Below are 23,193 nucleotides of genomic sequence, written 5' to 3' on the forward strand. Positions count from 1 at the left end.
ATTTCCATTAATGCCATCATTAGCTTTTTAAGATTTTATTAACCTAAAAAATGTCAATTCATTGGATGAATGAATGAGAAAAATGGTACTTCTAGAAAAGCATGTAAATATATTTTGACAGGCTGGAATAAAATAGGATACAATTGAAACTCTTTCATCTTTTATGGTTTGAGATGTTTACAGATATTTTACATGTTATCATTTATATTTTACTGAATCTAAAGTATGATTTTAAGATATTGAATTTAAAAAAAGGGACTCGGTGGTTTTATTCGATGGTTATAGCAACTGACAAGGTTTTAACACACCATATACACCTTGAGGCAGATCATTAACCCAAGCCCAAGCCACACAGCATGAGATCACATGTTTTTAATACACGTGCACGCGTAGGAATACTGCTTTGCACAACATATGTTCGATTCAAGATGGCTGCTGCCATGTCTTTGAAACGAGACTAGGTCTTTTAATTCATATGGCTTTGATATGAATATCTTAAATAAAGTTATCTTAATCAATGAATCAAAGGTGTTCTGTTATACTCTCGGGCAAAATAGCTAATAAAGCCGTGCGTTTGTAAATGTAGTATCAAAGAATAGTAAGTTTGCAGCTCACGGCACCTCTTTAGATATGAAAGGGTAAAGGTCCCATGGCCCTTTTGAGGCTGTTTGGCCAATGACTTGTTGTAACAAATGAAACGGACTCCACTGTGTCTATGACACCGTATTCTATGCAAATCATTTCCCTCCTTCCACCACCCTGTACCTCTCCAATCCAAGACAGTCATTTTGTAACGACACAATGTCTAGCAAGTAATAATTACCTGTGAATTTTGGGCTACCATGCGAATTTCTTAATGTCTGAAATGGATGATTTGAATAATTGATTAGTTAAATAATTGTTACTGGCCACGAAATCTAAAAAAAATCATATATTTGCTGTGATCGGGGTTTTATCAGTAAAAGCATGTATTTTCCTTTGATATTACAAACGCAAAAACAAAAACTTAACAAGAGACAGAGAGAGAGACACAGAGAGAGAAAGAAGAGAGACAGAGAGAGAGAAAAAAACAATAGAGGCAGAAAGAGAGACAGAGAGAGAAAATTAAGAAGAGAGACAGAGAGAGAGGCAGAGAGAGGGGGAGAGAGAAACAAGAGAGGCAGAGAGAGAGAGAGAGAGACAGAGAGAGAGAGAGAATAGAGAAAGAGACAGAGAGATAAAGAAAGGAGAGAAGCAGGGGTGCCACTAGCAATTCCTTCATTTTTCATATAGGAAATTATGAATTCAAAAATTTTATTAAGTATGCCGTTGCTTGCGTAGACATCTTGCTAGGGACAAGAAACATCTTTGACTGTTTTGACAAATTATTGAAAATGCGTATTGGACACCAGAAAGCCTTGCATAAAAGTGTAAAAAAATGTTCATTCAATCATTCCGAATGTAGAGTCTAAAACAGCTTATTCACGATCATACGAACGCATTCATATCTTAAACAACATTCTTTTCATGATTAAGGCAAATTAGCTCCATGATATTGGTTTAAGTTTACACGTAATGTCAGTTTACACGTAACAAAATATGAGCTTCAAAGGTTATTTCCAATACGGACAGGAGCTATTTTTGTCTATCATTAATTATGGTGTGATTTTTTGTACATAAAGAGGAGGAATCTCTAGCGATGAGGGAGAGAAGCTCGGTGCCACGTGGAAACAGGAAGGGCACCAGTGACATCCTCTCCGGGTGTGCTGACAAGTGACAACCTCCCCGGGTGTGCTGACTAAATCACTTCTAGCAGCGCTTGTGAAGTCCCTGGGGAATATGCTTCATCAACCGCGAGAGGTGGCTTCATGTACACACTACTCTGTGTCGGAACCCCCAGTGTGTCGCGTGCGGAAATGACCTGCGTCCTATGTTTTATTCACCGTAACGAACTCTCCCAGCAGTATCCCAAGAAAAAAAGGAATATCACACCCATTACACAACACTAAAGCTCCTTCTTCGAGAAGTTGTATACACCTGCCTGTCTTCAGATATTTAGCTCGTAAAATTGGAAAGATAACGACAATTGAGGAATAAAAATCTCACTTAATGTCACCAGACTCCACACTTGCCAGGACTTCATAGGAGTCTTTTCTCTCTTTTTGACTAAGCACGATTTTAACTAGAAAGACCTACATTTGCTAGAGATCAAATACAGCATATTTCAAGCCATTTCCATATCCATGCAAAAAAAATTCATATTAACCTTTTACGAAATTTATCTATCTCAAAAGATCATTCCACTCCAAAATTGGTTTTGAAAAGTTGCGCCGCCTTTGAAGACGGACACTTCCAAAACAGCCGTATCTATGCAAAAACGGACTGGTCTATGTGGCCCATTTTCGATATCCTAGTGCTAAAACTACCACAATACCAAATTAGATATAAGTTTGCTTTTTTGTGGCACGGGAATATTGTGGTCAAAAATGGCAAAGAATCCAAAATTTTAACATCTTAAAGTGATTGTACACCATAATTGTGAATGGAGTCCTGTGGTTACATACAAGATATTTCAAGTTGTTTTGAAAAAGTCTCATGTCTTGAGATGTCTAGAAAAAATCTTGAGCTAATTCCAAAGAATCTGGAGACCTTCTTAAAGATCTTAAGATTGTTATAAAAAATCTCAATATTGTCTCGAAAGATATCAAGATTGTCTCGAAAGAAAGATCTCAAGATAGTCTAAAAAATCTCAAGATTTACCATAAAATCTTTTTCTTTTTATTTTCAACAAGACCCTCGCTGGGTGCCATTATGATCCACTGTATAACAGAGAAGTTTTCCTCAAAATGTCAGATATGCATCTTTCAACTGTAAGTGTTAGTTAGTGACCTGCCCAGTCTAAAAATTATCTGCTCGCAATCAAAATAATTTTAAGGCCTATATCAATTAAGTTAAAAACGTCCGGTGGTATTTACTAACTTATCCAACATGCCAAATTTCAGGTCATTTGGCCCAAACATGAAGGGATCGGTTATGGGAAGAAGAAGGAAAAGGAGAAGAAGAGGAGACTATAGAATATTGTATATAAACAATATATTTCAATACATGTATGTACATGTATTGCTAAATGATTCAGACATTGCTAGCATGTATAGGCCTCCGGAGAGGTGACCGAAGTTGAATGACATGTTTATCATATGAAGTATTGAAAATAAAAATAAAATGTTAACTTTTGACAGTTTGAGAGCTGTAGGAGTCAGTGTCTCTACGTGAAGTTTCATTTTCTTTTTTACTCAACACGTGCTCGTACACATGACACGTTATCATTTTCTAACACGCTTCATATCAAAGCTGCGACGATGTCTTTCAACACGTTTGATTGACATGTTTATCGAATGGATTCAAAAAGAAGCTGTTATCTTCGGTCATGAAAAGACGTTGCCAGGATGAACGCTGTAGGAGGTAACGTCACTATCTTACTCAATTATTTCACTGCGTCAGTCAAGCGAAAAGATTGGCTGCATGGAAACACCTGGGAAAACAAGAGTTCGGAGACCCCATATCTCAGTGAGACATTCCGATTATACAAATGACTTTCACATCTGAATAATCTACGCTTGATAATGTACGACTTGAACTAACTAACACAGGTCACAATGTCGACAATCCAGTAAACAAATTGTATTTATTAGAAGAATTATGGAACTTTTGTATTGATCATGCAAATAAGGAATTTATAAACATAATTGGTATATGCTAATCTCCCAACTGTCGCAAGCTACATGTGTATTTGACACCATAACACCACAAATAAAGATTTTCGTCATTAAAAAAATTAGATTCTAATTTGGATAATTTGCACTTTGTCATGTGCATCACCGAAAAATCAAGACCATAACATGTCAAGGTCAACAGATACAATAAAAAGGACTTTCTATTGCAGTACAAAGGCCACATTCTACGTATCCTCAAATACACCTTTCTCACGCGGCGGCCATGATAGATCTAAAACGAGTTCAATGAGGCAAACAAAAGACTGTCCATCATGATTAGCAGTTCAACCAATGATGGCCTACCAATTAGGAAAGCGACCAATAAGAGATTTAGCTGCATGTCCGTAAAATATTTGCATTATTATGTTTTTATTTTGCATCTCTTAAGGGACTATGTGGTCAGTCTACGCTAATCTAAATTGCTACATCTTTCGATGCATAGCACTAGTTAAAATATTTATTTTTTGATCTTACATTGTGAAAATTTGTGTGGTTTGGGGGGAATCTAAATGGGAGCTGGTTTTAGAAATAAGTTTTGTCTGTTTGCCTCATTGACCTCGTCTTCGTTCTATCATGGCCGCCGCGTGAGAAAGGTGTATAGACCTTGACCTTCGTCTTCCCAACACTACCCACATACCAAATATCATCTTAATCCATCACGAGGTTCTTGAGTTATGCTGACTACAAAAGTCCAGAAACACACACACACACACTCGAAATTTGACAGGCACTTAGGCAAGAAATTTTTCATGTTAGAAATGTATAACGTGTGTGGAAAACCTTCGAAATATTTCTATAATTTGTTGAGAAATATAGTATTAGATGTTACAAATTATGGCTACTACCGCACTACCTTTGTGATTGTTGGGAATATTGAAATTTGAGTTGTGCTTATCATTTCTGTGTGAGGCCGAGGACTTATTGATCACATCTCGTATTTGTCAGATTTTTACTTTTTTTAGGTAGTAGCCTGGTAGAGGCCAAAACGTCTATGCGGCAGTGACCCTCATACGGACTTAAGTATATACGCACTTGTGAACCCACCATACCACATTTTTATACCATTGCGAAAGCAACTTCTTCATTTAAATATTATGATTTTGAAATTAAGGCTTTGATTGATGTAGCTGGGACGTCAAAGCCGTGACTATACAGGCATTTGTAAATGCCTTGAGTAAACTTGTAACTTTCAACAATCCCCTCCATACCAAGAGTACAAATAACCATACCCCCACCCGAGTCAAAGTTTTCAGGAGATGTACACGAAGACAGAAGAAGTATTTACCTGCGCAGCGTTGGTCTTTTACATGATTTCAAATATCTTGTCCAGGTGGAAAACATCTCATCGAGCAAGAAGTGTAGTCATTAGCTACCAACCTTGAGTCAAGTGGTGACAAACGACCAGCTAGACGCTCGCATACAATAACATACAAAGCCTTTATAGTATTCACCGATGAATGTTAGTCCTAGCATTCACGCTTTTTCATGACATGTTATCCCCGGATGCCCTTAAAGTTTTGGGATATAAGAGGCTGGACTCTTGTCCCAGGTCCCCATCGTTATTTCAGAAGTGGGACTACATGCTTGTTAGAGTACAGACGAACGAGTGCACGTGGTTGACTGAAAGAAGCGAGACGAATCGGTCAATACAGCGCATGGTGCTGCCACAAAAGGGACCGCTTCATCATAAAAGTCCTTCACCTTGAAAGAGCTTTCAATTGCCTTCAGTACAGTGACGCGCGTTCATAATGAACATCTGTTAAAACGTCGCAAACAACCTGGCTATACTTGCTTGACTACTAATAGCGTTCACATTTTTGTATTACATTTTTGAGCTATAGAAACTTCGTACAAAGTTTGGAAACGATCATATTTCTCTTGTTTCTACGTCAATTTAAATCTATCATATATCATTAAAAAGCCCGCGTAATTTCCTTTCCTATGATATCAAACTCTGTATTATTGGAAACTCATGGAATGACTCCTGCGTACGTAAGTGGGGCGAAAATATATGTGCCAAAATGTCCCTTATTGTGCAAAACACTGTAAAAATGGGACTAGTGCTGAGTTTGATGATAAGCTCAACTGTCATAATCCTACACAGAACCGCCGGGTACAGATTTATTTTTTGCACAACTGATTGGAGTAAATTTGCCAGCTGGATGGCGGAATCAAAGTATGAAGGCAGCCAGTAGAACACTACGCTTACTGTTGCAAGGAGTTACCGCGTTTGTTGGAGGCAGGGTCATTGTGTGGTATATAACAGCCAGAGGAAAAACAAGGTCTGTCGTCATCCCAGGCAACCCCAATGTGGTTTAAGATATAGAGAAATCATTCTCCATCCAGTCGCAATCTCTTAGCTCTACACTGTGTGACCAAATGCCATTCTTCAAGACGACAACGTCCGCCCACACAGAGCAAGAGCTATTGTAGACTACCTTCAGGGTGAAGGACTATACGTGGGGTGATCAATATGTTCTCGGCCTCACCCAGCAAAAATAAGCACAACTCAGATTTCTACACGTATATGGCTCGTTCTCATTGAAATGTCAAAAATGCTGTCACTGATTTACGACTGGATATTAGGAAAATTATAGACAGTATGACTGGTCCCTTTGTTTTTCCACAACACCGGTAATGTTTTACAAAAGATGCACTACAACATTCAAAACGGTTCATGGCTTTGAAGGTTATTATAGCCTCGGGTGGGATTTCAAACCCTAAAATATGGCTGTCGCCTGAGAAGAAACGAAGAATTCAAATAGTAGCCAAAAATGGAATTCATTCCCCAAATGATTGTTCGGCAGATGAAACCAGCTACCCAGGCCGTCTGTCCGATCACGTCAGATCGCTACTATCACTGATCTTGGAGGCTGTGTGAGGAGGTTCATGCCTGTCGCCAAATTCGGTAACAAACGTTACCACCACGAGTACGATGGTTGCCACGGTTATCTTATCCACGTATAACACTAGAAATGGCCGTTTTTGTGACGCTTTACAGTTTTTCTGGTTTTCTAAAGAAACAAAAAAGGGTCATTGACTGCCATTTGTATCCCACCTTGCTTACAAAATGTTGTACAGAAATGACTGTAACAAACGTTACCATTGTTTGATGCTTTCTAAGCATTCTGTCTGACCCGGTGCAAAAATGCTGCCCACTTTTTAAATGTCTCTAGAAACGTCAACTTATCCCTAAATGATGAAGCCAATAATGTTAATCCTTTTGAAGAAAAAGCGTTAAGTTTACTGTTGTAACAAACGTTACCGTTAACGTTTGTTACCTGCCCTGTAATACATTACCAATGGGACCGAAAATAATAAGTTGTCATTTTTTGGTTAAAAGAGGAATTTTCCTTAACAACCAGGTAGTTTTCACTGGAAATAAAGCCGATTTGTTTTTTGACAAAAAAATGCCATTTTTTTTACATTTCAATAAAAAGTGAGTGATATGTCAAGTACAATGTCTTTTATGAATGTGTACCAAAATCCAAGTTAATACGTTCATTACTTTGCAGGTGACACCCAGTAAAGGTAGATAGGACTACGAGAGAAGGAAAAAAACATGGATAATTGAGCGAGGTGAGCAGGTCAACTTCTCTGCTGGAAGTCAGACGCACACTTCTTCCTAGAACTTGTTGATCTCCCCTCGTAGTCTTTTATAGGATAGAATGGTCTTCAAACAGTCCAACACCAGATTGAGCACGTCTGGGATCAAATTGTTTCTTTGAATAAAGAGTAACACTGACTCTGATTAACGAGTCTTGTTTACTCAAGTTATCTTTGTGCACAAGTCTAAACCAAATGGTGAAAATAAAACGAATATATGGTTTGACATCAGTGGGGTTATCTCAGCACTTTATTACCGAGACCCACTAAAGCAAGCCTGATGCTTGGTCCGTGAGTTTACAATTATAATGAGGTGGATATCGCATGAAAGGAAATTGCTCAAGATTTCTAACGATAACGCTATATAACACATTGACATTGACATAGACAAGATGAATATTCCACAAAGACTTATCCCAACTTCCCCACATTGACAAACGAACAAAAAGCCAATTTTCTCTTGAAATCGCAGAACCCACAGATTTTGGGAAAAGTGGGGCTTTTCGTCTAGTCTCCCTCTGCTTCCAAAAAAAGAAGTCAAAGTACCAACCTGTTTAGAAATAGCGAACACTAATATTAGAGTAGAATATTGTTCACAACTGTCCATTGTTACTTGTATATCTACTATCAATGTTTATACCATGTACTTGCAATTAGCCCTCGGGCAAGAACTTGCAAATAAACTTCTTTATTCTATGATTGACCTAAGTTAATTTTTCATACTTTATGTGCCAAGTTTATACATGTCAATAAACTGCCATGTACGGCTAATGGAAAGCTTGAAAGATAGGGGGCGCTCTGGGAACAACATTGGGGGTACATGCTGCAGCAGCGCCACCTGCAAACCTTTGATAGATATGCAGTTAGCTTTCTTCACAATTTGCCATCAGATCTTTTTATTGTATATTTTGAATTCGCAAACTTATTACGGCGTATAATACACCAAATTTGCTGGTGAATAATGAGAGAAAGATTATCCGTTTCAAAATTTCAATTACAACTTGTCATCGTGGATTTCGGTATACTTCTTACAGTTTGTGCTGACAACAGTCTCGTCCGCTCTAACATGAATGTACGTCACACCCCTGACGTCACTCCAGATGTTTTTAGATGGGAATAGTTTACCGCTCATGTAAATGCAAACCTGCATTGGTGGCCTAGCGTTTAGAATGTTAGCCTCATATGTTCTAGGTTTAAATCCCCAAAAGGCCCCTGTACTATGTCCTTGTGAAATGCATAACACTAATCTTAACTTCACTCATGTGAAAATGAGTACCAATTACAGCTTCAGTAAGGGACCACCCTAAGATGGAACGTAAACCTGGATGCCCCTTGCAATTGTTTGAGTAGAGCCACACGTATTGTGGGTGGACATTCGGAATACCTATCAAGATATAAGGTTTAATAGCGGAAACCCTTTTCAATAACCAGTTTAACGGGAGAGGCACTGCAACAAGAACATGTCGTGACTCAAGAAATGACATTGCTTGTATAACTGTCCGCCCACCTTCCGCCACTGTAATAGAGTACTGGTAAGTAATCTTGTATACTTTGTTTTTCGTCACCACAGTACTGAAGCTTGAGAACAAACTGTTCACAAAGAATTTTAGAGGAAATGTTGTATACATTTTTTTTAGATACGAGAATGTCCGGTACGATTCCGCCCTACACTAGCTAGTAATAACTTTTATACAAAATTCTCATAATATGAGGGGATGGAAATCGCTAGAAAAACATTAGCTTTTCATCTTTTTCTGTATCTTATCTATGAGAGACGTGCCTTTTAGTTCCAATGTTTATCTTTTATTTTTCATCGACATCTTTTGACAACAATTAAAGAATATACTAATTAGACTGATCGCATAGGTGGTCCGCATCATCATGTAGTTCATGCCAACGTATGTACATATGTAGCTACACCGCCAACATTTCGAGGACCGTATATAGTCAATTATATATGATCAAAAGGCAAATATCTCTTTTCACCACTCGCACATTTCCTGTAGAGTACTGGATACGCAAAGCATTGACTGAATGTAAAGAACATGTCTGGCTTTGATGTATGTATAATATCTAAGGAGCTCAGATTACTCTTCATTACTTATTCCTATGCCTTCAAACAACTTACAACATTTGCATTGCCTTTGCGTCATATGGCTGTATAAAACAGGTCACATGTTTCCACTTGTTGAGGGCACTTCATAGGAGAAAGACCTTAGGTACCAATAGGCCTGCTGGGGTAGACTTAGACCGACTGATTTCAAGATGAATACTCTGTTTGTGGCTTGCTTCTGTACATCCTTGATGTATATTGCTGTTGTCAATAGTACGTCTCATCAACAGGTATGTTTCTTCAATTCTAAGTATGATGTTTATTTGTTGTGCCAAATCCGACCGACGTGTACTGTACATAAGATATCATCTTGTATAAAGTACATACATCGGTGTATTTCTAATTTACATGATTCCTATGAATGGCTAAGATATTATCTACGTTACTTGCTGAATATATGATATATAATTGATTAATTACAAAATCATATGTTAAGCATGCAGATCAGAATCTAATGTGCGTAGAAACGTTTACAAATCCACTGCATTTCATGATAAGACTATTGAAAAGATATGGCATAACTATGTAACTGAAGTAATATCGACATATATCAATTATGCAAATGCAGATCTAATTTGAAAAAGTAATGGAAAAGACAGGAAATGGAAATTCCGTTATTTCTGCATTGGGGAAGTATGGAAATAATCAGGCAAAAACCATGCGAGAATGCAACTGACAGTTAATTCACGGGGGCAGATATTCAACTCTGCCCGGGTCTGTCCCAATGGGCCATACTGTAGACAAAACACTAAGGGATATAAGGGCACATAGAACCTAGGACTTGGAGTATTACTGTGTATGTGTTGTCGAAAATACAGTACCTCTCACCAACTGTAGCATTGAACAATATGAAGCTATGGGTTTGTGAACTCTAGTTTTGTTATCGTTTATTTCCGGTGGTTATTGTACATCACAAAATACTACTGGTATCTTGGCGATGTGTTGGATAAGATACGAGCTTTAACTTGGTTGTACCAAAAATTTTGTACTCTTTACAATGGCTTCTGCAACCGAGGTAAAGTAGGCAACATTTTCATACATCGTGTATTTAACGCCTTAAATTTTAAATTAAACTCATTTGAAAAAAAATATAACTGGACATGTGACGAAAACTTGATATTGTCATTTGTCTGCTGTCATTTATTTCTGCTCTAAAAATGTACTATAATAAAACACGGGCGTGCCATCCTTTCAAGTCATGATACACTGATTATTACTAGAAAGGGGAAGCGACTTGAAAATCAATTGAACGGCTGGGTATCACTTAAACTTTCATTTTCGCTCGTCTTATCGTTAACAAGGTGGCAGGATCTTAGCATTACGACTAATGGGCTTCATTTCCCTTCGCCCCTAATTTGGAGGTTGGTGAAAAGAGTAGGACTATACTGAATCAATGACCTTCGAGATTTCAGTAATCCCTTTCCAATAATTAGAATATCATGGCGTGATATGAGTAATGTATATTTAGTGTGTTCTTCATGCGAGCGCTTCTTGAGCATGTGGGCCATCTTGTATTGAATTTAATTTCTTTTTATGATCAAGATGGTAGAACTGGCTGATTGGCTTGAACTGAATCATCGACGTAATTATTTCATCCACTAGTCATTCATTTTCTTTGCTTCTTTGCTTTGCTCAACATCAGAGTTAGACGTACAAAGAGGCATTTATCTGCACGTACCTTCCGTCGATCAAGCTGAAAGACACGTCTTTCTTTAACTGTCCGCCAGGAAGTTTTTAGTTGAATAGGGCCTGGCTTTTTTTGTAGCCGTGTGTCTACTTTTCTGACGTGCCGCTCCTCTGTTTCTGGTAACAGCCGGCTTGGCGGAAAAGGACCACAGATGTACGGGAGGAGCTACTAAGTGGAGGGGCACAGCTTCCGTTCAGTAAGTACCATCATATATTCATTACAAGTGACAAAGCTATTAACTCAGCAAACTGTACAGTTGTCAAGTTCTGCCTCCTTACCACATGTTTTCACCGAGCAGCAATGCAATATCCACTACAACACGGACATCAAATCTTTGTATATTAAACGGCGTATTTTTTTTTCAAAATGGCATTTTGTCCTGTTGTAATAGCCATACTTTATATCATATATCATGGTACTTTGTTGTGATAAGATCAATGTAGTCACGATTTCTTTTTATCATTCACGTAATACTACAGATATTCATGAAAGAGAAATATCTTGTTTTTGTCTTCTTGTCCTTCTATTATGTGAAATATTGATGGCCAAATACCCACGGACATTTTCTTCTGATCAATTATTGTTGGAATACATAGGCCTCTAGTGCCAGGTGTTTGATACGGTCAAGGAGGTTAACCTCCTTGGTACGGTATATGCCCACAGGACTTAACTTAAAATACATGTTTGGCGTACACTATTTCATTTGGCTATTTTCACACCCAAAAGTAATCCGGAGGCAAATCAATTTAGCAAGACTCAAGCCAAATAAAGAAAATAGTGACGACAATTGCTTAATAAGCTTCATGTCAGTGCCTTAAGCATCTTAAACCATACACCATTCGAATTCGTCAGAAAAAAAAGTAGCTCCCATTGCTACGGAAATGTTCAAATTGAGAGCCATTTAGGCAGCTACTGTCTTGCTCTTGCACTTCAAATGTAAAAAAAAGTAAGGACACATTAAACATTGCATATTGGGCAGTTTATGCGGCAACTGTTCTATTTGATTTACCTTTCTTTCCTCATACATCAACACAACGGAAATGAATTCTAACTGCCCTCAGATATCCTTGTTTCTGTCGATGCTGTGGTCCGTCGGTGCGTTGATCTACAGGCCAGGACGTATGTCGCCGAAACTGCTCTGACTCCAACAAGCCTGTGTAACGTGGAAAAGGTACAACACGCAAAAATAACACTCAAACATGTTTCCGAAGCTACCGCCATCAATATACGAATGTATTCTAACAACTTTGTTGAAGAGGTCGATTGTGTACTATTCGCTTTTCTCAATGTAAAAATAGGACCACGTTTTAAGTCAATTGTCTGATACTGTCTTAACGTGGTTTAACCAATTCTAGCAAAGGTGGATTCAGCTGCAGGAGGTGTATCGATGTGTTAAAAAATGCTAAGTCTTTAATTGTTTACACACGGTAAGCATGTATTTATCTTTACCACCCAAAATTATAGGAAACTTGGTGCTGGTTATATTTGAACTCTTTGTTAAGGTTTAAATACGACGTCATCCGATTCAAACGTGATCAAAAATATTTCTGCACATATCAATAATATGCATAATGTGCTCTACAGAATATCTTCAGGTTTGGTAGAGAAATCTCACATTAAACACCTTTAATATACAATCACTGCGCCTCTTGATCTTGAAGCATACTTAGTCTGATTCATACCAGTCTCCATGCCTGGCCTGGTTTTTTGGGAGTCGCACACAATGGTTTCTGGGTGTATGTTAATCCTGCCTGTAACCAGCTTCTAGCGGTCATCCAGCCAAAAGGCCTGCTGTGAAGGCTGGATTTATACACAAGATTTTCCCTGTAGTACATATAAGGTGATGTTTCATTCTCTTATATAGGCATTTCTGCACTGCTTCGACGCGGAGGAATCCCCTGAGCGTGCGGAAAAAGGCCTGGCGGTGCTTCGGTCTGTGGTCACGGGGCAGTACATTTCCACGGTGCTGCCGTTCTGTGGAACCGTCAGTCATGGCGACAAATTACGTGACGTCGACAAAAATGCAGCTGGTGCGTTTCTTATATTTCACTCACAAGACAAGAGATAAGGGAAATACATTACTTTTGCTGATGTTTTGTCATCTCCTTTTCGCTTTCTTCTACTACATTCCCCACTATACCCACTGATAGGATCCGGACTCCACACTCAGGAAGGTATATGAGAGAGAAATACCCTCCATTTGCTTGCAAATAATGTGTTTGCCTATATTTTGAATACAACAATCTAAAGTTAGTTTCAAAACATTTACGATCTTGTTATTAATTTACTTTCATAAATTACATAAACAACGTTAACGAGCCTAGAATATTATCATCAGCGGTATTATCACTTAGTTGAAAACTACTCTAATTCTACTCGTCAGAACATTTACTACTTCTTGCAAAATCTTTCAGAAGAAATCTCAGCTTATGATAAGACATGAGTAACAGAACGTTTTTACAGAAATGTCTGGAATCAATATGTCATGTACAAACAACAGTCAAAAGTAGTTATTATGTTACCTTTCTTAATACACAATTTCATAACGAAAAGTCTAGTAATCTATGTTTTTGCCTGTAGCTCTCCTATGTCTCTCGGAGACATCACATTGAGCGTATGTTTGAAATTTTTCATCAGGTGACTGCACCATCTTGGACGTTCAGCACTGTTTCGCCAAAGCCGTCCTCGCCCAGGACAGTGCTTGGACCCCCTGCTTGGCCCAACCTCTCGCCTTCCAATGCTACATGCACGAGTGCCTCGGCCCGAAAGTCGGACCCGTACCAAACATCATCGGCAATGTGATGGCCTACCATCTCAACTCCACATTTAAGGCGCCCGGACTGTGTACCCATATGGAAACTCCTCCTATCAGCAATGAATATGACTATCTCTACTAAATTGTCCATCCAATCCACTTACATTAGGCCATAGACGATTTGATAATATGGATGACATCCGAGTTTCCAAAAGTAAAAATAAATTGAGCATAATGTAAATCGTGCAAAGCAGTTTCAAAGTAAGAAAATGTAAGTCGTGGATTGTACACTTATGTCATAGAATATTCCAGGGTCAAAGAAGATATGAAAGAACAAAAATGAAGACTCTGTTCTTCGGTATACTAGTAAGTATATTCTGTATGCTCAGTCATACATGTTCAACCTTCTTGACCAATTACATTTCCTAATGAATGTAACTATTTTTGTCAAACTATTTGTACGCTTGCATCAGTTTTGGGGTTCCTAGAGGATGTCATCCATATCATTAAATCAGCATGGCCTTATTGTACGTACGCACGGGTTATCGCGTTAATCAGAATGAATAAGGAAAAGATGAAGTATAAATGATTTGATGGCATTTGAATGGACATTGTTTAACACGACAGGAATGGCATCTAAGAGATCGCATGAATGACGATTGAACCTTCAAACCTCAGCCAAAGCGATGTTGTAGTATTATGATGTAAATCTATATGTTGTATTCTGTGCTGAAGTTGTTTATGAAAAATCACTCGAAAGGTATTTTAATAGCTGCCAAGGCAAGGACAAAGATAGTCGTAAATATGTTTTTCTCCTCCTTTGAACTATATCTAGGGCACTTTGTTATTTATCATTTAATTAATATGTGTAGCAAAGTCATCGGGAAATATTCCAGAAACATCAGTTATGCTTGTAAACAGCATAAAGAAACAATATGGAATAGAATAAAATTATGATCCTTATGAGCGTAAAGTTTAACCATTTCTTTTTACTTCTAGCCTCGATCCACTTGACGAGATTTCAGATAAACGAACATGAACAAGAAACGTTTCCGAAAGGCTCTGCAATGGCCTAGTAAGATGAATGCTCGTATTATTTGTGGTATACCAAAGGTTTAATTTCCAGTTCGGGTCATGACACACCAAAGCCCTAAGACGTTGCAAACTATATATGCTTCGCTCTCAGCATATGGGGAAGTGTTCGGAAGTTGAAATCACCACTAACGGTGGACCAGTCCCGTGTTGCTCCAAGCCGGACGCCATTAATGTCTCTTTATAGAGAAAACCTTACTGTCCAGACCCATACGCTAGTAAGTGAGTGACCATTGTGGCTTCTAAGCCAAGTGATTTTACTCGAGGGGACATTCAACGAGCACCGGTCTACCCCTTCATACGCTTACAGCATGTCTGAAATGATCATTGTGGTTCACAAGTCTACAAATCATCAGAACTTATACCCATCAGGTGTTTCTACCACTACAATAAATCTACTTGGACAGCCCGTTCTCAAACTTAAAAGTGTCCTTATATTGCTTTTGGAAATCATTGACGTCAATCTTTAGAGCATGAATGAATGGGGGTAAATGAATGACGTCCTTGGTGGACCAATCATGTTAGGAACAAGGCGTGTGGGCAGTTGTGACGACCTCAAAGTTGCAGTTACTCTGTTAGGATAGCGAAATGTCCTGAAATAACCTAGCTGTACGTTACGTGAAGATGAGAACAATGAACTATTTCACTTGTTACCCGCCAAAGTGCCCACATCAAATTATGTTTAACAACGGCTGGGTACCGGTACAAAACAAATAGGTCCAGGTACAGTCCTGAGGTCCAAAGAAATCAGGTACAGGACCGAACCTCAGCCTGGACCTAATCATCTATGAATGCGCGATACTCAAAACAATGGTCCATTTCGCTACAAATTAGGAATCTGTTTGGTGGAGCATCCAACGTCCATTGGCGTTGACACGACTAAACTGTCAAACGTTTGCCGGATTTGTTGTGTCGATGTGCCATCATGCATGCGCATGTCAACAAGAGTCGTAAATGTTTATAGCGAAGAGCCTGACCCGTCAAGTATAAGTACAACACGTCTAGCTTACAGGTGCATCATATTGTTTTAACTGGTCACGTCAAGTGTCAAAACTCCACAGGTAAGACCACTGCATAAAATCCAAATGGTGAATCATCGACAGAGATCTACTTGACTGTAGCTGAAGGTGATCATAATTCTCGACCGTCAAGATGATCATGGGACAAGGTGACGGTGACTAAGGCAGCATCAGAAACCCCAGAGATACGGCCATTTGATGTGTTCAGTATATTCTTGAGAGGGTCTCGATAAGGCTTAAAAATGTAGCCGACGCTTGAGTTGGCGCTTCGTATAATGAATTAATGACAGGCTCAAAACTGTAATGAAGTAACAAACATCCATCTAACTTGGTTTGTGAAACGATACTTCTGTTTGTCTACAGACATGGCCAATTATAACACTAGCGCTCACTACAGTGAAAAAGTTCTTAATGTTTGACAAGACCCGTCTTTCTTATCAACATGATATATGAGCATAGCATGTAAGGCTCGAGCTCGTTACATATAGCATACTAGCTACAAGCACACAATGCTAGTATGATTATGAATTAAGTAATTGAGTACCAGTGTTAGCTCTCATAATTCCACCGGGTACAGTAGAAACGACACATAAAAAATCTGGCATGGATATATGAACTATGTGGACCTAGGGGAATACTGATCTATAAAATTTACCATTTTTAGGTGGCTGCCTTGGAATAATCTGCAGGATGTTGATTTGAAGAGTTGGCGTTACCTATTATAGTACTGTACGTAGCCGATCACTGATGTCGTCGCTTTGTCCCAATTACATCTGTGAAATATAATTATGATTGATATACGCTAATCAGCCCAGGATGTTTCCTTTATGTAACGGGAGCCACCCTACCGGTGCCCTGTATCTTATTATGGCATGACTAGGTACAAGCGGCTATTGTAGGAAATGGAATTGATATAAAGGACAATAACGTCATAGGGCCGTCACCGATTCTATTTCTTGGTTTTCGGATTAACAGATTTTGGAACTATCAAAGAAAATGCAGAACCGGTTTCCCCGTAGCCTTTGTCAAATATCAAGCCCCTTTACATAAATCAAGAATATAGCTCGGTCGACGTGTTGGGCATTTTCGGCCGAAGAACGACCGAAGTTCTGGCGACTACTCGGGCTTCGGATGATTTTTATCAGCTCAGTCGACGTTCGCGGGTCCCTGCAAGCTACGCTACGGCTGTGTTGATGCACTAAGACCCCCATATTTCCAACAATGAACTAACCTGTTGTAACTCTCCATCCTAACTGGTTGGACTGAGGCAAAGAATAAACTACTGCACCATATAACAACAACCAAAATGTTGCTCTACAGCTAAAAAAACAACCCACACTGTGTTCTGTTGTGATTTTTAATCCTAGAAGTCACGTTAAAATGATGTGGTGTAACTTTACTTTTATTGCGTTACACAACTTACAGTGCGATGTACAATAAATGCAGTAAGTTATCTTTTTACAACTTGTTCATGTTTCCACATACTTTTTTGCCTGGGTACGATCCCGGTAATAGTTCGCTGCTACCCAAATAATAATAATATCAGAGAAGCAACTGTACATAGTGTGTAACAAAAGTTGGAGCGAGAAGCAACTGTATATAGTGTATCAGAAATGTCAGAGTGAACTACTGTCCGGATGGTAACGTTACCCAGGCCACATGTACATGTTTCAATATAGCAATGATAAGAATATTAGCTATTCTCTATTCCTTTATGGCATTACATTTCTAAGGTAGAATTGCAACTACCCTAGCCTTATTAAATTGCTTTCCTAGCAGCCCTCGTTGTTATGTTTTGGTTGCCCTCCCAACTTTTCAATTTTCCTGTTTTGTGAAAGGTTCCAAAGAGACTGTCCCACAGTGGTGTTTGAGTATTCAATTTTGTGGAAACCGTTCCCCCAACTTTGGGGTCTATGTCCACAAAAACTTCTAAATGGCTATCAAATTTCATACCACCAACTGCATTTAGCAAAATTGTGTTGCAGAAAATAAGTGGGGCAGGCATTAGTAACTACACATGTAGTGTACTCTGAGATAAACGAAATATCACAATTCTCCCCCCACCCCCATAATAACTTCTTTATTTCTTTACAACTCAAATTCTTACCATTTTCACTGTGTGACCTAATATTGTTTCTGTATGTTAAAATAAAACTTTAAAATGGGAAAAACAAAATACTTGGAATGAGTCAATATTGCATGTTGACATCAGGAAAAAAAGTGTTGTCAGACTATCTTTACAAGTTCAATTAACAGAAACTTTGTTAATGAGACGTCCTTATCTTTCTGTACACAGTTTTCACTTCTATATTGATATTACCCCACCTAACACATGTATATCAGATAATTCTAGTTGTCTACATCTTTCCCTTAATGGCTTGTAAGTCCTTGTACATTGCAAGAATGTATCTTCCTTGTTAAAATACAAGATGATACTTACTCTTAACCATAGCTTCTAAACCAGTCAGAAATAAACATCTAGTGTCAAATCTCATAGTCCCATCTCCACATGTTTGTGAGATAAACCCTTCGCAGTATGAGGAACGCTATGGACAACGTTAAGACAACCATTAAGAGGAGTGAACAGGAACCGGCGCTGACTTGCTGTTGCCTTGGCAACTGCCGGGCAACGCCTGAGGCGGGATTATTCGTAGCGTGCACGGCTCGTTGTCTGACACTGGTCCTAGCTTGCGCTGGTTGAGTTGTAGCACCCTGCTGACTGGACAGGTTAGTGTTGGAAGAGCTTGCAGTGGTGGGCTGTGGAGCTGCAGTTCCATCTGTAGCCTGTGGAGGCGCTGCAGTACCACCCATTTGCTGCATGGCATTGGGGTAGCCAGCTGCATACATGGCATAGGGAGGGGGGACCATGTAGGGAAACATGGGGGGAACAGGGTTGCCAGGTGGCACCTGTGTCCCTGGTGCACCCTGGGATGGGGTTGCTGACCCTTGGGTCGTGGGGTCACCGTCTGTGGGCGGGGTCTGGGCTGTGCTTGTGTTTCCAGCACCAGATTGGTCTTTTCCTTTTTCAGCTTCCCCCTGTGGATGAAATACATACAATTCAGAACTGAATAATCATGGTTTTAACCACTAATCAATCTTGCTAGAATCCTTCTACTGTGCATTCTGAAATAAAATAACAGCTTACGTTTGAAGACTGACAAGCTTAAACACCCACCAATTGTTGCATTCAGAAAACTGACACCATATAATTCAATATGATAATATTAGTGGCAATAACCTTGAAGCTGATCTGTGAGGCCAGTTCCTGGGCTTCCCTGTCTGCGTCTGTGGGGTGATTGGAGGGAGGCTTCAGCATGGTTTTGTTGGTGGTTCCACAGGTATCGCACTTCCACTCCTGGGACCTGCAGCAATGTAGGAAGTACAATCATGGACACAGCGCTAACATTTCAGTCTTTTGAGTTTGCACTTCGTAAAATAGAAATCAAAAACAAAATCTATGTTTACAGCATTTTGAGTTTACCCTGAGATGTTGAACACCCCCCCCCCCCATGCAAACTTAAAAACACTGAAGAAAGGTTACAATTTACATTTACAGTATGCTCCATCTACATCTACATGTGTCTACATGAGTATTTAGGGCAGAAGCAACATGTTCATTTGAGTATCACGACATCACAACTAGTGAGGGTCCATTATGAATGCATATTAACCTTTAATAGGTAACCAGAGATACCATTGATGTTACAGTGCTTGTATAAGGATAAAAGCATGCCCTCAAGCTTTAGGACAATTTATATCCCTGATATATCCAGGGAAACCAATTAGACATAACTTCAAACTAATATGCCTAGCATGCATCCTCAAGCAACTATTAGAATGAAGGCACCCTGGTCAGTGAGTACATTGCAATCTTGCAATGGCATATACTGTATAGATTTACAGCAACAAATGTTTTTTATCAATATTTTTTTTTTTCACCAAGGCACATCATCCTTATATTTTTAGCATGTTCATCCTACCCATTGGGGCAGATTTTGTCAAAGCTAGAAAATGACTTACTTCTGATCATGACCATATTAATTCATTGATGGTGACAGTCCTCATCTGTGACTTGTCTGACTGAGACAATTAGTCATATTCAAAAATTGTGGCCATCTGTGGACTTGTGACAATAGCTTCATCCTTCAGCCTGCATCACTAATCAAGCCAACGAATTTGAAAATGGGCTAGAGCTCGACAAATTTCAAAATAGCCAGAGCGTTGACTGTATTTTCTGCTGAAAATCTGCCTCGTCACAAATTGGACAGGGATAGTAGCATCTCTTGGACATTGATGGATAATGTGAGAATTGACTAAGCCAGTAAAAAGCCAATATTTGGATCAACTTTAGTTCCTGAGTTGTCGGAAATATATAGGGCATGAGTGGAGTGGACGGTCACACTAAAAATGATAACATTACCAGGACTTTTGCAATAGACGAATAAAAAATCTTTTAAAAAAAGCTTAAAAATTACGGTGAGGACACGCTGAATTCAAGTGGAGCTTCCAGTGACCAACGGACTTCAGCCAAGCTGCTAAAAATAATTCCAATCCCACGTCATCTTGGCACTTTAAAGGAGGGAGTGGATACTTCATAAGACCAAAAGACTCAGAGACATCACCCTCATATTCAAATTATCTAGAAAAAATGCTGATCGATCATCTCACTTTCGAGACAGTATCTTGCGTTCTTCTGGTGTGTAGTCCAGGGATCCGATCGCACCAGCCCCCTTGGTCGGCATGAAGCCTATGATGGCTAACAGGACTGTACGAACTGTACAAAAAAAAGGAAATTTTGTCAATCAGACAAATGCTTATTCCACAACAATAAACCAACAGAAAAAAATATGATTAAGGGAAACTTTGGCTATTTTTTGCTGCCCACTAACAGAAGTAGTCTTGGCGGTCAATGTACAATCATAACAAATAGGGTACTGTTATAAATGGTAATAAATAGAGATATGTAACAATACAGATATGATTGACTAAAATCAAGTTTCAAAACTTTTTTAGGTTGATGAATGTCATATTGAACATGGATTTTATAAAGAAAATTATAAGATATTCTATATTAAGATCTGCTTACTGCTCCAAGATGGCTGCCATGTTTCAGGGTGATGTCCAGAGATGCTCAGACAAATCTTCTTCCCAGTTTCAAACCTTCCATTGGGCTGTAGAAAGAAACATGTAACAGAAGTAACGTGAAATGTATTGCTTACATGCAGTTCTTGTGATAACTGTTAGATGGCATTCTTGTACAGTTCAGGTAGTTCACCTTAGCCACATGTATATGCACTATGCAAATATGATGAATACACATGTGTAAAAAAATTCATATGTGTACACGTTACACATGTATGTTAAAATTAAAAACCAATTCCTTAGACTTCATTAATATAGGGTGGGTACCAGTCTGGCTCATTTGGGTTCAAGGTTCAAGTCCAGAGATGGATTGACTACTAAAACAATTCAAAAACAGAAAGACCAGGAAGACTTTCATACAACTACAAGTAGGGCATCTGCTTTGCTCTTGTGTTTGTTTGTACTGGAAGATGTAGGTGCTTATTTTGATCCATATCCAAAACTGGTCCGCCAAATCTACAAAAGTCTCTTTTTAGATGTACATGTATAAGATCCGCTTCCTTTTTATGCACTGTGTATATATTGATGGCATGACTGATAACTGTTTTTAATTGACATGTATGTAAATATTGACCACTGTATGTACAAGTATGTTGTCTGTATGAAGTCCAGGAAGATAAGTGGTGTGCCCTAGGGCACGTCACTAATGGATTTTCAGATAAAGTCTCAAGTCTCTTACTGTAGTGTGATTTTCTGGTACAGCATTAGTTCAACTAAAGGGCACTGGTACTCACAATTTGACTTAATAAGCACAAATGTACGTACTACATATACACAAAATATACACCAAACTAAAATCTTGTCACATTTCTCTAAGTATGCTATCAGTGGTACTTGAGGCACTTACAGTGAGCAGCATGATGCTGGGAGGCTTCATTGGGTACTCAGGAGGCAGCGTGATGCGCCCGTGGTACATCCCTCCCTGGAAGTCTGAGTCAGGGGGACCACGCACGGTGAAGTGCCACTCAAACAAGTTGTCCTGCAAAAAATGGCCAAAAATCATGTATATCACACAACATACTTATTCATTTGTTAATAGTGACTAAATTCAGCAACCTTAAAGCAATCACTATTCAACCAATAAAATGTCATCATTGCATGCGCAGCTTTTCAGATTCTCACCTCCAGCGGTTGGGCGTAATACTGTTCTGTCGGCTCATGCATTTCTTTTGCCTCCCTCATCAGCCGCTTCACAGCTGTGGGGAAAAAAAACATTGTATAGAATTACATTGTATTTGTATTCACGAGGTAGAATACCCTGTTTCAATTTTTAGCGTGCAATATGCTGGAATGTATATTTAGAATATTTTTAGCTAATAATCTGATGCCTATGTCTTAATGCCAACATATGGACACATATAGATACTGTATATATACATTGAGAGAGAAAGAGAGACTTGTAAGCCATACTGTGCTGAAAAAATTAACTGATATAAATCTTTTTAACTTTAAAATAATACATTATGCTGATCTTGTAAGACTTCGATATCGTTTTTCTAATGAAATTTAAGCAAATGACTGATTGTACCCCGACTGACACTGATGCTAAAAGTTTGTGCTGGAAACTTTAAAACGTTGATAATATAATGTTGGAAATTCTGATCCCCTCCCCATTTTTAAATGGGGATATTAAAATATCTAAATCGCCGGTCACCTGGACTTTTCATGTTGTATCGTCCCTCCATCTTTGCGGCTGTTCTGTCCACTCGTCCTGAAATTATGCAGTCTTCTGTCGGTTTTGTGACTACAAAATTTAGATTGATTGATCTGAATTTTACACGTACGTCGAAAACCCGGAAGTTGATCTGTTTTGGACACGTATTCGGTAACGGATGTAACACGTCCGTTGATTGGCTCTCTTGTGGAAACAATAAACATTTCAACCAATCACTTAATCGTACTCTTGCAGATTTGTCTGTAGAAAAAAATAGTTTATGATTTGTAGACTATGTTTCAGGGTATTGTAAAACAGCAGGCTATTCAAATCACACGATTCGAAGGTATATATTTTTCCTTTCCCTGGATAT

General features: G+C 38.8%; 2 protein-coding genes across 2 annotated transcripts; one reads left to right on the forward strand and one right to left on the reverse strand.

Annotated features, from left to right (window-relative positions):
- Positions 1-9,528: 9,528 nt before the first annotated feature.
- Positions 9,529-14,137, forward strand: LOC118426013. The gene is made up of 5 exons (XM_035835227.1): positions 9,529-9,701; positions 11,285-11,354; positions 12,220-12,329; positions 13,023-13,188; positions 13,796-14,137. The coding sequence occupies exons 1-5, from the start codon at positions 9,624-9,626 to the stop codon at positions 14,053-14,055; spliced, it is 684 nt and encodes a 227-aa protein (XP_035691120.1). The 5' UTR covers positions 9,529-9,623; the 3' UTR covers positions 14,056-14,137.
- A 3,230-nt stretch (positions 14,138-17,367) lies between these two features.
- LOC118426002 (ubiquitin-conjugating enzyme E2 J1-like) lies at positions 17,368-22,987 on the reverse strand. The gene is made up of 7 exons (XM_035835208.1): positions 22,821-22,987; positions 22,289-22,362; positions 22,014-22,145; positions 21,111-21,195; positions 20,693-20,798; positions 19,263-19,386; positions 17,368-19,060 (listed from the first exon to the last, which is right to left on the reverse strand). Exons 1-7 carry the CDS (start codon positions 22,849-22,851, stop codon positions 18,509-18,511), a joined length of 1,104 nt encoding a protein of 367 aa, XP_035691101.1. The 5' UTR covers positions 22,852-22,987; the 3' UTR covers positions 17,368-18,508.
- Between the last annotated feature and the right edge of the window lie 206 nt (positions 22,988-23,193).

This window comes from Branchiostoma floridae, chromosome 11 (assembly GCF_000003815.2).
Source record: "Branchiostoma floridae strain S238N-H82 chromosome 11, Bfl_VNyyK, whole genome shotgun sequence".
NCBI lineage: Eukaryota > Metazoa > Chordata > Leptocardii > Amphioxiformes > Branchiostomatidae > Branchiostoma > Branchiostoma floridae.

Excerpts from the sequence above, each read along its gene's own strand:
- LOC118426002 (XM_035835208.1), bottom strand. The coding sequence starts at position 22,851 with ATGGAGGGACGATACAACATGAAAAGTCCAG. Across the intron at positions 22,146-22,288 it reads ATTACGCCCAACCGCTGGAG|GACAACTTGTTTGAGTGGCA; the intron begins GTGAGAATCTGA and ends CATTTTTTGCAG. Across the intron at positions 19,387-20,692 it reads CGCAAGATACTGTCTCGAAA|GTCCCAGGAGTGGAAGTGCG; the intron begins GTGAGATGATCG and ends ACATTGCTGCAG.
- LOC118426013 (XM_035835227.1), top strand. The coding sequence starts at position 9,624 with ATGAATACTCTGTTTGTGGCTTGCTTCTGTACATCCTTGATGTATATT. Across the intron at positions 12,330-13,022 it reads GCCTGTGTAACGTGGAAAAG|GCATTTCTGCACTGCTTCGA; the intron begins GTACAACACGCA and ends TCTCTTATATAG. Across the intron at positions 13,189-13,795 it reads CGTCGACAAAAATGCAGCTG|GTGACTGCACCATCTTGGAC; the intron begins GTGCGTTTCTTA and ends ATTTTTCATCAG.